The 15,549-nt window shown below is 52.3% G+C and overlaps 1 protein-coding gene across 1 annotated transcript in view; it reads left to right on the top strand.

Moving 5' to 3' along the window:
• The window catches only part of nphp3 (nephrocystin 3), a 59,938-nt gene extending 44,918 nt beyond the window's left edge, over positions 1–15,020 (top strand). Inside the window, exons 16-23 of the mRNA XM_033040035.1 lie at positions 796–985; positions 3,425–3,666; positions 5,568–5,643; positions 7,819–7,946; positions 9,962–10,202; positions 11,258–11,383; positions 12,343–12,458; positions 14,687–15,020. Coding sequence (XP_032895926.1) covers positions 796–985; positions 3,425–3,666; positions 5,568–5,643; positions 7,819–7,946; positions 9,962–10,202; positions 11,258–11,383; positions 12,343–12,458; positions 14,687–14,867 — 1,300 coding nt within the window. The 3' untranslated portion in view covers positions 14,868–15,020. The remainder of the gene's footprint in view (positions 1–795; positions 986–3,424; positions 3,667–5,567; positions 5,644–7,818; positions 7,947–9,961; positions 10,203–11,257; positions 11,384–12,342; positions 12,459–14,686) is intronic.
• Positions 15,021–15,549: the final 529 nt, after the last annotated feature.

Below are 15,549 nucleotides of genomic sequence, written 5' to 3'. Positions count from 1 at the left end.
CTTAGACCTTAGTTGGCATGGATGGGTTGGGCTGAAGGGCCTGTATCATATGCGCGCGTCTGAGCACATTAGACTTTTTCCCCTTATTTATTATATTGTTTACAGTGTACTATGTTCCCATATTGTGTTGTGCTGCTGCAAGTAAGAATGTCATTGTTCTATCCGGGACACATGACAATATACCACTCTGGACTCTTGACTATCTCTCAAGTCTAAAGACGGGGTGGCACGATGGGGCAACGGTCGAGTTGCTGCCTTACAACTCAGAGTTGATGTCTGCAGCGCCAGAGACCCGGGTTCGATCCCGACTACGGGTGCTGTCTGTGCGGGGTTTGTACCTTCTCCCCGTGACCTGCGGGGGTTTTCTCTGAGATCTTCGGGTTTCCTCCCACATTCCAAAGACATGCAGGTTTGTAGGTTAATTGGCTTGGGTTTGTATACTTGGTATAAGTGTAAATTGTCCCTAGTGTGTGTGTGTAGGCCTGTATTAATGTGCAGGTGATCGCTGGTCAGCGCGGTGGGCCGAAGGGCCTGTATCCGCGCTGGATCTCTGCACTCAAGTCAAGTCAAGTTTATTCGTCACATACACATACGAGATGTGCAGTGAAATGAAAAAGTGGCAATGCTCGCGGACTTTGTACAAAAAACAAACTAACTACAAACAGAATGGAACAGAATTACATATTCTTTTACATATTAAATATTGTGGGAGGAAAGAAAAAGGAAAAAGAAACAGCAATTATTCTGATAGTTCACTAAACTAAACACTGCGTGTGTGTGTGCGTTCTTTTACAGAGGCCATTTTGCAGAGCTGCTATCCTATTGGCAATACGTGGGGATGGATAAGAATTCCATGGCTGCTGCTTACTTTGAGTCATTGAAGCAGTACGAGAGGAGCTGCGAAGGGGAGGACATGATCGTGCGCTTGGCAGATCTCTACGAGACGCTCGGCCGATTTTTGAAAGACTTGGGCCTGCTGAGCCAGGTGGGTGTGCTCCACGGTGTCAGCGCGGGGAAAAGCTCACCGTCTCATAGAAACAGGTGCAGGAGTAGGCCATTCAGCCCTTCCAGCCAGCATCGCCATCCAATATGATCATGGCTGATCATTCACAATCAGTACCCCGTTCCTGCCTTCTCCCCATAATCCCTTGATTCCGTTAGCCCGAAGAACTAAATCTAAATCTCTCTTGAAAACATCCAGTGAATCGGCCTCCACTGCCTTCTGTTGGCAGAGAATTCCACAGATTCACAACTCTCTGGGCGAAAAAGTTTTGCCTCATCTCAGTCCTAAATGGCCTACCCCTTATTCTTAAACTGTGTGACCCTCTCTGCCTCAGAGCGGTGGAGGCAGGTTCTCTGGATGCTTTTAAGAGAGAGCTATTAAAAATAGCGGAGTCAGGGGATATGGGGAGAAGGCAGGAACTGATACTGATTGGGGATGATCAGCCATGATCACATTGAATGGTGGTGCTGGCTCGAAGGGCCGAATGGCCTACTCCTGCACCTATTGTCTATTGTCTATTGACTCCTGGTTCTGGACTCCCCTAATATTGCAAACATTTCTGGACCCATCCCAACATGGGGAACATGGTCTCATCAGTAAAGCTACAAGCTATGGACCATGGACAGGATAGCACGCAACAAAAACGCTCTTCTCCGTACCATTGGTACCCGTGGCAATACTGCTGCTGCTGCCACACAACGCCAGAGAGCCGGGTTCAATCCTGACCTTGGTGCTGTCTCTGTGGAGTTTGCACGTTCTTCTCCCTGTGACCGCGTGGGTTTCCTCCAGGTGCTCTGGTTTCCTCCCCACATCCCACAGACGTGCAGTTGGTAGGCCACTGTAAATTGAAACAGGCCCTTCGGCCCACCAAGTCCCCGCCAACCAGCGATCACCCCATACACAAGCATTATCCTACACACTGAGGATGAATTAATGACGGTAATTAACCTGCAAACCTACACGTCTTTGGAGTGTGGGGTGGGGGAAACCGGAGCACCCGGAGAATACCACCGTGATCACAGGGAGAACGGACAAACTCTGTACAGACAGCACCCACAGTCAGGATCGAGCCCGGGTCTCTGGCGCTGTGAGGCAGCAACTCTACCGCTGCGCCACTGTGCCGCACTAAGACTAAAGGGCCTGTCCCACGAGCATGCGACTCCATGCGGCAAGCGCGACCTAACGTGGTCGCTTGAGCCGTACGGCCTCGCTGGGCCGGTCCCACTTCGATCGCTGGAGCCGTATGGAGTTGTGCGGAGCTGGTCCCGACATCGCGCGGGGCTCCGAAAAACTGACCGTGTTCAAAAATTCTGCGCGCCAACGGCTTGCCGGCCCGCAGCCGCCTCAACGCCGTACGCACCGCCTCGACAGGCGTGCGCAGCGTCTCGACGTAGTACGCAGCGTCTTGACGCTATACGTCACGCGCGAACTTCCCACGGGCGTCGCTCGAACTTCACGTCACTCACTCGACCTCTGCGCGGCCCCCGCTTCCGGTTTGGTCGCGCTCGCCGCATGCAGGCGCATGCTGGTGGGACAGGCCCTGTACGGGGATCACTCGACCTCCGCGCAGCCCCTGCATCTGGTTTGGTCGCGCTTGCCGCATGCAGGTCGCATGCTCGTGGGACAGGCCTTGCTCGGGGATCACTCGACCTCCGCGCAGCCCCCGCATCCGGTTTGGTCGCGCTTGCCGCATGCAGGTCGCATGCTCGTGGGACATGGCCTAAAGTCCAACACTCACCAACTTCTACAGATGCGCCATAGAAAGCATTTTATTGGGATGCATCACAGCTCAGTTTGGGGAACGGCTCCATCCAAGACCGCAAGAAATTGCAGAGAATTGTGGATGTTGCCCAGACCGTCACACAAACCAACCTCCCTTCCGTTGAGTCTGAAGAAGGGTCTCGAACCGAAACGTCACCCATTCCTTCCCTCCAGAGATGCTGCCTGTCCTGCTGAGTTACTCCAGCATTTTGTGTATACCTCCCTTCCATTGACTCCATCTACACCTTACGATGCCTCGGCAAGGCCAGCAGCATCATCAAGAACGACTTGCACCCCGGCCACTCCCTCTTCTCCCCTCTCCCATCGGGCAAGAGGTACAGAAGTGTGAAAACGCACACCTCCAGATTCAGGGACAGTTTCTTCCCAGCTGTTATCAGGCAACTGAACCATCCTACCACATCCAGAGAGCAGTCCTGAACTGCTATCTACCTCATTGGTGACTCTCGGACTACACTTGATCGGACTTTACCTTGCACTAAACGTTATTCCCTTTATCATGTATCTGTACACTGTGGACGGCTTGATTGTAATCGTGTATTGTCTTTCCGCTGACTGGTTAGCACGCAACAGAAGCTTTTCATTGTACCTCGATACACGTGACGATAAACTGAAGCGTAGGGTTTGTGACTGTGCCCACAGGCGGTGGCCCCACTGCAGCGTTCTCTGGAGATCCGGGAGAGTACGTTGGACCCGGACCACCCCAACGTGGCGCAGTCCCTGCACCAGCTCGCCAGCGTGTACGTGCAGTGGAAGAAGTTCGGCAACGCCGAGCAGCTGTACAAGCAGGCGCTGGAGATCAGCGAGAACGCCCACGGCCCCGTACACCCACGGGTGGCCCAGCAGCTCGATGCCCTGGCCATGCTGTACCAGAAACAGAACAAGTAAGTCCCACGGGCCCTTCAGCCCAACCTGACCATGCTAACCCAGCTACTCAACGCCTTGGCCATGCTGTACCAGAAACAGAACAAGTAAGTCCCACCGTCACCCCGTCCATGCTAATCAAGCAGCTCGATCAAGCGGCTGGGCTTGTATACTCTGTAGTTTAGAAGGATGAGAGGATATCTTATTGAAACATTATTAAGGGTTTGGACACACCAGAGGCAGGAAACGTGTTCCCGATGTGAGACCACACCTGGAGTATTGTGTGCAGTTTTGGTCCCCTAATTTGAGGAAGGACATTCTTGCTATTGTGGAGTGCAGCGTAGGTTTACAAGGTTAATTCCCGGGATGGCAGGGACTGTCACATGTTGAGAGAATGGTAGCAGCTGACCTTGTACACTCTGGAGTTTAGAAGGATGAGAAGGGGATCTCATTGAAACATATAAGATTGTTAAGGGTTTGGACACGCTAGAGGCAGGAAACATGTTCCCGATGTTGGGGGGGAGTACAGAACCAGGGGCCACAGTTTAAGAATAAGGGGTAGGCCATTTAGAACAGAATAAGTAAGTCACAGAGTCACCCAGCACGGTAACTCATCCACAAAATGCTGAAGTAACCTTGCAGATCTTTAGACTTTATTGATGCAGCGTGGAAACAGGCCCTTTGGCCCAACCCATCCATGCCAACCAAGGTTAAAGCTAGAAACGACACAAAGTGCTGGAGTAACTCAGCGGGTCGTTAGACTTTAGAGATGCAGCATTCAGTAGCATTACAGTAGAAAGCATTTTATCGGGATGCATCACAGCTCAGTTTGGGAACAGCTCCATCCAAGACCGCAAGAAATTGCAGTGAATTGTGGACGCAGCCCAGACCATCACACAAACCAACCTCCCTTCCATTGACTCCATCTACACCTCACGCTGCCTCGGCAAGGCCAGCAGCATCATCAAGGACCAGTCGCACCCCCGGCCACTCCCTCTTCTCCTCTCTCCCATCGGGCAAGAGGTACAGAAGTGTGAAAACGAACGCACACCTCCAGGTTCGGGGACAGTTTTTTCCCAGCTGTTATCAGGCAACTGAACCATCGTACCACAACCAGAGAGCAGTCCAGAACTACTATCTACCTCTTTGGTGACCCTCGGACTGTCCTTGATTGAACTTTTCTGGCTTTACCTTGCACTAAACGTTATTCCCTTATCCTGTATCTGTACACTGTGAACGGCTCGATTGTAATCATGTACCGTCTTTCCGCTAACTGGTTAGCACGCAATAAAAGCTTTTCACTGTACCTCGGTACACGTGACAATAAACTGAACTGAACCAAGATTAGAAACACGGTGCTGACATTTAGTTTCCGACATTGTGTTCAGTTGTGGGCACCGTGTTATAAAAGATGTTGTCAAGCTGGAGAGGGTGCTGAGAAGATTTATGAGGATGTTGCCAGGACTGGAGGGTGTGAGCTATAAGGAGAGGTTGAGCAGGCTGGGTCTCTATTCCTTGGAGCGCAGGAGGATGAGGGGCGATCTTATTGAGGTGCATAAAATCATGAATAGATTGGGGAGACGCCCAGAGTGGGTGAATTGAGGACCAGTGGACCTAGGTTCAAGTTGAAGGGGAAAATATTTAATAGGAACATTTTTCACACAAAGGCTGGTGGGTGTATGGAACGAGCTGCCAGAGGGGGTAGTTGAGGCTAGGACTATCCCAATGTTTAAGAAACAATTAGACAGGTACATGGATAGGACAGGTTTGGAGGGATATGGACCAAGCGCGGGCAGGTGGGACTAGTGTAGACGGGGCATGTTGGCGGGTGTGGGCAAGTTGGCCTGTTTCCACGCTTAACCACCCTCTGACTGAGATGTTAATGTCGGTTCTCTGCTGAGCTTGTGTTTTGTGTTTTGAGGTACGAGCAAGTGGAATCATTGAGGAAGCGATCGATGAAGATCAGGCAGAAGATGTCCAAGCAAAAAGGGAACATGGTGAGTGGTGAAGACGTGTCTGGTATAACTGCACCGTGAGGATTCACTCTCACTCCGCCCCAAGTATGTTAGCCACACACACCATCTCCAATACAAGGTGGACACACAATGCTGGAGTAACTCAGCGGGACCGGCAGCATCTCTGGAGAGAAGCAATGGGTGATGTTTCGGGTCGAGACTCTTCTTCAGTCTGAAAGAAGGGTCTTGACCCAAAACGTCATCCATTCCTTCCCTCCACAGATGCTGCCGGTCCCGCTGAGCTACTCCAGCATTTTGTGTCTATCGTCAATTTTCTTGGCCCTGCTCTTTTTTTTTTAAATTATGAAACTACTTTTATTCAAAAAATAAAAATAAACATAGAGTATTAACACAATCAAAGACTGCCTATGCTGACAGTTTACAAACAAATGATCGTCAAATTAATAACGTCAACGTCAACTGGACCCACGAATGGCCGTTGAAGGTCGAGTGTTCCGTTTATCAACAAAACACTCGACCTTCATCGGCGACCAGTATTCATGGAAAGCCTCCAAAGTCCCCATGGACACCACGTGTTCCCTCTTAACACTTAAACAAATTTATCAAATTAATATATTAACATTCTTATCGATAATATATTCAACCTCCTGTGGTGACCAGCGTGCACAGAAGACCTCCACAGTCCCCATGGACACCGCGTGTTCCTTTTCTAGGGACACGCGAGCTCGGACGTAACCCCGGAAAAGGGGCAGGCAGGCAACCGGTGTGCGGCCATCGACTGCCCGCTGCCTGGATCCGCGAATGGCCATCCTGGCCGGACCCAGGAGCAGACCGACAGGGAGACCCCCTCCTCCCTCCCATCCTCCCCCCCTCTGCACCGGGTTTGGCCCTGCTCTGGGAGTAGAAGTGGGGGCGGATCCGGATCCGCAACGGCCGTGAGCCCCAGGCCGAGCTCGGCGATCGTTTGCCAGCTTCTGCTGCTGTTGGAGGTGAGACGTTGCATCGCGCCAGGGTCTTGGGCCCGTCCCACTTTGGCCGTCAGTTACGTGACAGGCCGGTGGCGCGCGAAGATTTTGTTCGCTACAAAATTTTGGAGCGCCGCGCGATCTCGCGCACAATTCCATACCCCTCCGCACTTCTCAGTGGGACCGGCCCCACGCGGCCACACGATGCCCGTGCGCCTGAACGCGATGACGAGGTCGTGTAATTTGCGTGCCAAGGACACGTAAGTGGGACAGGGCCTTTAGACGGGTGGGAGAACTGGGAAGGGGAAGGGGATGGAGAGAGAGGGAGAGCGAAGGCTGTCTGAAGTTAATACAATTAATACAATTATACAATTAACTTCTCAAATACAACCTTGCTGGACTTTACCCTGCACTAAATGTGCAATCAAAGTGTCAATATTTAATATCACGTGTACAAATCACAGTGAAAATCGTTGTTTGAGACCAAATATCAGGTGACATTTGCAGTGCCCTGTCCAGGTGCTGGTTGTTCTGGAGCGGGGCCCGATCCAGGCGAGCCCCAGGCTTCTGCAGGGCCTCCAACAACCAACATCCCTCTCCCAGTCTGACCACCCTTGTGCCCTGGGGTCACCTCCCGCAGCCCACCGACAGGGTGCGGACGGTACGACCCTGCTCCCCTCTCCTACCAAAGACAGGAGACTCTCAATGCTGGAGTAACTCAGAGGGTCAGGCAGCATCTGGAGAACATGGATAGGTGACGTTTCACAGAGTGCTGGAGTAACTCAGAGGGTCAGGCAGCATCTGGAGAACATGGATAGGTGACGTTTCACAGAGTGCTGGAGTAACTCAGAGGGTCAGGCAGCATCTGTGGAGAACATGGATAGGTGACGTTTCACAGAGTGCTGGAGTAACTCAGCGGGTCAGGCAGCATCTGTGGAGAACATGGATAGGTGATATTTTGGGTCGGGTTTGCATGTAGTGAGGAAATTACTTTTCCAATAATAAAGTGGATGAGGCAGTGACCATCACAGTAATCTCTCGTCAATGTTGGCCGCCACCACCATGGGGGGTGCACACTGCAACGACAGCAAAGACCATTGAACAAGCCTTGCAACAGTCTTCACATCAAACATACACACAGAGTGCTGGAGTAAGTCAGCGGGTCAGGCAGCATCTGTGGAGAAGGTCACTGTGTTGGTACGTCACTGACGTTGCTGCTTTCTGTCTACAGCACGGCTTTGCCATCCTGCGTCGCAGGGTGCTGCAGTTGGAGGAGCTGAGCCTGCGCGCCGAGTCTGCAGACACCGCCCACACTCTCAACGAGCTGGGAGTGCTGTACTACCTGCAGAACAACCTGGAGTGAGTACACCCTGGTTTAGTTTAGAGATGTAGTGCGGAAACAGACCCACCGAGTCCTCGCCCACCAGCGATCCCCCCGCCCCCTACACTAGCGCTATTCTACACACACGGGGGACAATTTACAATTGTCATGTGCTGAGAGAATGGAGCAGCTGGGCTTGTACACTGGAGTTTAGAAGGATGAGAGGGGATCTCATTGAAACATGTAAGATTATTAAGGGTTTGGGCACGCTAGAGGCAGGAAACATGTTCCCGATGTTGGGGGAGTCCAGAACCAGGGGCTACAGTTTAAGAATAAGGGGTAAGCCATTTAGAACGGAGATGAGGAAACACTTTTTCTCACAGAGAATTGTGAGTCTGTGGAATTCTCTGCCTCAGAGGGCGGTGTCGGTCGGTGCACCTTTCCACCTGGAATCTATCTGCAACCAAGCAGCCTTTTCATGGATTCATGAAAACAGGAAGTTAGATGTAAGGCTACGTACTCTCTCCACTCCTCTACTCTTTCTACACCAACGACTGCACCTAAGACAGTGGAATTGATTGTAGACCTTAGGAGAGCTCCCCCTCCCCTCACCCCACTCACCATCAACAACACCACAGTCACATCTGTGGAGTCTTTTAAGTTCCTGGGAACCATCATCTCCAAGGACCTTAAGTGGGGGGGCCACCATCGACTCCACAGTCAAAAAGGCACAAGAGAAGGCCTTTCAGCCCTTCGAGCCAGCACCGCCATTCAATATGATCATGGCTGATATCCACAATCAGTACCCCATTCCTGCCTTCTCCCCATATCTCCTGACTTCGCTATCTTTAAGAGCTCTATCTAACTCTCTCTTGAAAGTATCCAGAGAACCGGCCTCCACCACCCTCTGAGGCAGAGAATTCCACAGACTCACAACTCTCTGGGTGAAAAGGTTTTTCCTCATCTCCATTCTAAATGGCTTATCCCTTATTCTTAAACTGTGGCCCCTGGTTCTGGACTCCCCCAACATCAAGAACATGTTTCCTGCCTCTAGCGTATCGAAACCCTTAATAATCTTATATGTTTCAATAAGATTCCCTCTCATCCTTCTAAATTCCAGAGTGTACAAGCCCAGCCGCTCCATTCTCTCAGCATATGACAGTCCCACCATCCCGGGTATTAACCTTGTAAACCTACGCTGCACTCCCTCAATAGCAAGAATGTCCTTCCTCAAATTAGGGGACCAAAACTGCACACAATACTCCAGGTGTGGTCTCACTAGGGCCCTGTACAACTGCAGAAGGACCTCTTTGCTCCTATACTCAACTCCTCTTGTCATGAAGGCTCTACTCATTGCTTACTGTACTCAATAACCAAAAATCTGTCTCCTCCTTTTGTTCTGGTATTTTATTTAATTCACATGTTTAATCAATAATGTTTTATTATTAATGTTTAATGTTTCATGTGTCATTCCTAACTGTAACTGTATGTCACGTTGTCACTTGCGGGCGGAGCACCAAGGCAAATTCCTTGTATGTAAATACTTGGCCAATAAACGTATTCATTAATTCATTACCCGCATAGACAATAGACAACAGGTATTCCTTCTGCAGTTGTACAGAGCCCTAGTGAGACCACACCTGGAGTATTGTGTGCAGTTTTAGTCCCCTAATTTGAGGAAGGACATGCTTGCTATTGAGAGAGTGCAGCGTAGGTTTACAAGGTTAATTCCCGGGATGGCGGGAAAATAGGGCTCTTGAAATTAGCGGAGTCGGGATATTCAGATTCAGATTCAGATTCAACTTTAATTGTCATTGTCAGTGTACAGTACAGAGACAACGAAATGCATTTAGCATCTCCCTGGAGAGCGACATAGAATATGATTTCAATAAATAAATGCGGAGAAGACAGGAACGGGGTACTGATTGTGGATGATCAGCCATGATCACATTGAATGGCGGTGCTGGCTTGAAGGGCCGAATGACCAACTCCTGCACCTATTGTCTATTGTCTATTGTATTGATCTGGATGTTGTTGCCCGCTGTGGCCGCAGGACCGCTGAGATGTTCCTGAGACGTTCGCTGGAGATGAGGGAGCGCACCGTCGGGCGTGAGCACCCGGACTGCGCGCAGTCCCTCAACAACCTGGCGGCCCTGCACAACGAGAGGGGGGAGCAGGAGAAGGCGGAGGAGCTGTACGAGCGGGCGCTGGAGATCCGCTGCCGAGCCCTGGCACCCGACCACCCCTCCGTGGCCTACACCGTCAAACACCTGGCCCTGCTCTACAAGAAGCGAGTGAGTGGAGCCGCCGCCATCAGCGAACGCACTGTCCCGTCCCTGCCTCCAAAACGGCGCCACACACTCCGGTATTCAGCTCAGTACACGACACTTTAAAAAAATTTTTGCAAATACTTTTATTCAGAAAACAAAAACAGATAAATATTAACACGATGAAAGGCAGTTTACAAACAAGGGGTCAACGGATTCATGGGCGGAAATCCAGGGGAGCGACGGGGGGGGGGGGGGGGCAAGTACCCTCCATGTTTTGAGAGGTGGGGGGAAATCCCCCCCATGTTTTGTAATCTGTATTTTTAAATTTTGTGGGAAAAAAACGATTAAAAACATTCGCTTTCTGCGAGACAGTGGGGGTGGGACTGATGATCGAGGGCGCCGATTGGGCGAGAGAGACGTCGGTCAGCAGGCAGTGAGGGGGGGGGGGAGACATGATGATTCAGCGCGATGATTGGAGGAGTGAGTTGTCGGTCAGAGGCGGATGTAGAGGGGTGGGACCGATGATAGAGCGCGGTGATTGGAGGAGGGAGACGTCCTGGTGGAGCAAAGATCATAGAGTGGAGCTTGAATCGACCCGTTTGCGGGGCCTTTCATCGCCCGGCACGGCTTAAAATCGACTTAAAACCGGCGCGGTCAAATTGCTGCGTTGAGGCGATCGAGCCTCCCGTGTTGAGGCCCCTGCCGGGCGTTGGAAGATCCCGCGGCCGGTTTGAAGCAGCGCCGGGCGATGAAAGGCCCCGCGAACGGGCCGATTGTAGCCCCACGATTCGGGGTGGGCGAAGCTGCTGTGGCTGGAGTTCAGAGTCTGTCACCAACCAGGTCAGCTCCCGATGTTACCGTCCACAGGACCCACGTCCAGAGCCTCGCGCGCATGCATGTGTGTGCGCCACCTACAAAGTGTGTCCCCCCCATGTTTTGATAGCGATTTCCGCCCCTGATCAGATTAATATATCGGCAACTTTATAGTTCACTGGTGTAACCCTCCTCCCTGTTGCCACGGTGGCCGGGCCTGTGTTCCTCCTGCCGTAACTAATCCTTGTTTTATTTTGCGCTGTTAGGGGAAGCTGGAGCAGGCGGCTGCTCTGTGTCAGTTGGCGGTGGAGATACGACAGAAGTCCTTTGGGCCAAAGCACCCGAGTGTAGCCACGGCCTTGGTCAACCTGGCCGTGCTGTACTGCCAGCTGGTACGTCCCAATCGCACGCCTCGATAAACAAACGCTCACCGTTCCCGGATAGGTATCCGCTACAGGGGGGAGGGGGGGGGGAGGTTGGACACACGAGGATTAGTTTCTCCGGAACGCCGGAGGATGGGGAGAGACGCGATAGGAATGCGGCACGGAGACGCAGCGGTCCGAGTCGCTGCCTCACAGCGCCAGAGACGCGGATTCCATCCTGACCACGGGTGCCGTCCGTACGGAGTTTGTACCTTCTCCCCGTGGGTTTTCCCCGGGTGCTCCGGTTTCCTCCCACACTCCAAAGACGTGCAGGTTTGTAGGTCAATTGGCTTCTGGAAAATTGTCCCTCGTGTGTGTGTAGGACAGCGTTAGTGTGCGAGGTGATCACTGGTTGACACGGACTCGGTGGGCCAAAGGGCCTGTGTCCGTGCTGCATCTCCGGAGAACATGGATAGGTGACGTTTCACAGAGTGCTGGAGTAACTCAGCGGGTCAGGCTGCATCTCCGGAGAACATGGATAGGTGACGTTTCACAGAGTGCTGGAGTAACTCAGCGGGTCAGGCAGCATCTGTGGAGAACATGGATAGGTGACGGTTTGGGTCGGGACCCTTCATCAGACTGAGTGTTTGAGTGTGGCGCGTACTGAAAGGAGTTGGCAAAGTGTTTTTATTTCTGGTTTGCATGTATTGAGGAAATGGAAATTACTTTTCCAATAATAAAGTGGACGAGGCAGGGACAATCGCAGCGTTCACGAGACATTTGGACAGGTACATGGATAGGACGGCTTTACAGGGATATGGACCAAACGCGGGCAGGTGGGGCTGGTAGAGTAGATGGGGCATGTTGGTCGGTGTGGGCAAGTTGGGCCGAAGGGCCTGTTTCAACGCTGTGTGGCTCTACAGTAAAGATATTGCTGTCTTTAACCTTCTGGCAATAATTCTCACAGCTCCACCTTCTCTCTTCCGCAGAAGAAGCACACGAAAGCGCTGCCGCTCTATGAGCGTGCGCTGAAGATCTACGAGGACAGCCTGGGCCGCTGTCACCCGCGGGTGGGAGAGACACTGAAGAACCTCGCCCTGCTCAGGTAACGAGCGCCAGTGTGATCCACACTCCCACAGTGATAGACAACAGACAATAGGTGCAGGAGTAGGCCATTCAGCCCTTCGAGCCAGCACCGCCATTCAATGTGATCATGGCTGATCATCCCCAATCAGTACCCCGTTCCTGCCTTCTCCCCATATCCCCTGACTCCGCTATTTTTAAGAGCCCTATCTAGCTCTCTCTTGAAAGTGTCCATAAAACTGGCCTCCACCGCCCTCTGAGGCAGAGAATTCCACAGACTCACAACTCTCTGTGTGAAAAAGTGTTTCCTCGTCTCCGTTCTAAATGGCTTACTCCTTATTCATAAACTGGCCCTTGGTTCTGGACTACCCCAACATCGGGAACATGTTTCCTGCCTCTAGCGTGTACAAACCCTTAATAATCTAAAATGTTTCAATAAGACCTGCCTCTCATCCTTCTAAACTCCAGAGTGTACAAGCCCAGCCGCTCCATTCTCTCAGCATATGACAGTCCCGCCATCCCGGGAATTAATCGGGAGTGTAGATCCACACTCAGTGATCTACACTCCCCCAGTGATCTACACTACCCCAGTGATCTGCTCATAGAGTCACACAGTCCCTCGGCCCAACTCAATGCCAATCAAAAATAGACATCAAAATGCTGGAGTAACTCAGCGGGTCAGGCACCATCTCTGGAGAGAAGGATGGGCGACGTTTCAGGTCCAGACCCTCTTCAGACTTCAAATTCAGACAGAATTCGAAAGACATTTGTGTGTCGGAAGGAACTGCAGATGCTGGTTATACACCAAAGATAGACACAAAATGCTGGAGTAACTCAGCAGGGCAGGCAGCACCTGCGGAGAGAAGGAATGGGTGACGTTTCAGGTCGAGACCCTTCTTCAGGCTTGTCGACCAACATGTCCCAGCTACACCTGGGAACATATCCTTCTAAACCTGTCCTGTCCATGTCCCTGTCTAAATGTCTCTTAAATGTTGCGTAGTACCTCCCTCAACTACCTCCTCTGGCAGCTCGTTCCATAACCCACCACCCTCTGTGTGAAAGAGTTACCCCTCGGGTTCCTATTAAATCTTTCCCCCCTCACCCTAAACCTATGCTCTCTGGTTCTTGATTCCCCTACTCTGGGCAAGAGACTCTGCGCATCTACCCGTTCAATTCCTCGTATCTGCCTCCACCACCACCCTTGGCAGTGCGTTCCAGGCACCCACCACCCTCTTCGTAAATGTCCACCACTAGAGGGCGCAGCTTTAAGGTGAGAGGGGCAACGTTTAAAGGAGATGTGCGGGGCAGGTTTTTTTACACAGGGGGTGGTGGGTGCCTGGAACGCGCTGCCAGGGGTGGTGGTGGAGGCAGATACGGTAGTGGTGTTTAAGAGGCTTTTGGATCGGCACATGGATATGCAGGGACATGGATCACGTGCAGGCAGAGGGGAGTTGGTCTTGGCATCGTGTACAGCATGGACATTGTGGGCCGAAGGGCCTGTTCCCACGCTGACCTTTCTGTCCTGGGCCTCCTCCACTGTCAGAATGAGGCCACACGCAAACTGGAGTAACAGCACCTGATATTCTGCTTGGACCAGTCAATGAAGCACCACTGCCTGAGCTCACCTGTTGTGGCACTGATTGGACGTGGTCTTCTCTCCCCTCCACTTCTTCACCCCCACATCCTCTCCTTTAAGTCTGAAGAATGGTCCTGACCCGAAACGTCACCTATCCATGTTCTCCACAGATGCTGCCTGACCCGCTGAGCTACTCCAGCACTCTGTGTATCTCTAAACCAGGGGTCGGCAACCCACGGCCCCCGGGGCCGAATGCGGCCCGTCAACCCGAAATCATCCGGCCCGCCGAGCGCCGAGCTCTGTCTGTACGGCATCCTGCGCAAAGCCGCCATCACGGCCGCGCACCTTCTGTGAACACGTTTACGAAAGAACTGCAGATGCTGGAAAAATCGAAGGTGGACAAAAAATGCTGGAGAAACTCAGCGGGTGGAGACATGCGAGGGTTGCGTGAGGCTGCCTCACCCGCTGGGTTTCTCCAGCATTTTTGTCCCCCTTCTGTGAACACGTGATTTGATGCCTGCCATCCGGGGCGGGATGGGGGCGGGATCCGTGTGTACGCGTGATAGATGTGGGCCCCCCCCCATCCGCTCACAGATGTACGTCCCGGCCCCTATGCACAACAAGGTTGCCCGACCCCTGGTCTAAAGTATTGACGTCTTGTTGATTGACTACAGCTACGAAGAGGCCAATTTTGAGAAGGCAGCAGAATTGTACAAAAGGGCGATGGACATCAAGGAGGCGGAGGTGTCGGGGACTAGCGGCAAAGCTCTCTCGCGCCACTCGTCCAGCGGGGATGCGCTGAGTTTGAAGAACACGGCGGCCGTCAATCCCTGTCTGGAGCTGGCCTTCAGGTGACTGCGACCCACACGCCCATGGCATCATCCCTCTGCTTGGAGGCTGCCGACCTGCTATAGACAATAGACAATAGGTGCAGGAGTAGGCCATTCGGCCCTTCGAGCCAGCACCGCCATTCAATGTGATCATGGCTGCTCATCCCCAATCAGTACCCCGTTCCTGCCTTCTCCCCATATCCCCTGACTCCGCTATCTTTAAGAGCCCTATCTAGCTCTCTCTTGAAAGCATCCAGAGAACCTGCCTCCACCGCCCTCTGAGGCAGAGAATTCCACAGACTCACCACGATCTGTGAGAAAAAGTGTTTCCTCGTCTCCGTTCTAAATGGTTTACCCCTTATTCTTAAACTGTGGCCCCTGGTTCTGGACTCCCCCAACATCGGGAACATGTTTCCTGCCCCTAGCGTGTCCAAACCCTGAATAATCTTATATGTTTCTGGAGCGATGTTCAGGGGGAAAGGTCCCGCCACAAAACACCGTCAACCCATCCCCCTCCGCGGATGCTGCCCGACACACATTATTTCCCCACTTGGTATTTTCAAAGCTGCTTTGAAGAGCGTCCGAACCAGAACGGATCACTTCTTCCCCCACCCGCACATCAGTCCGAAGAAGGGTCTCGATGGCATTTTGTGTGTGGAGAGCCAGCAACAACACTCGGGCCATGCAAGACCTGCACTGACACAGGT

Source organism: Amblyraja radiata, chromosome 2 (genome assembly GCF_010909765.2).
Source record: "Amblyraja radiata isolate CabotCenter1 chromosome 2, sAmbRad1.1.pri, whole genome shotgun sequence".
In the NCBI taxonomy this organism is placed as follows: domain Eukaryota; kingdom Metazoa; phylum Chordata; class Chondrichthyes; order Rajiformes; family Rajidae; genus Amblyraja; species Amblyraja radiata.
Note: the sequence above shows the minus strand (reverse complement) of the source record. Positions and strands in the feature narration are given on the sequence as shown.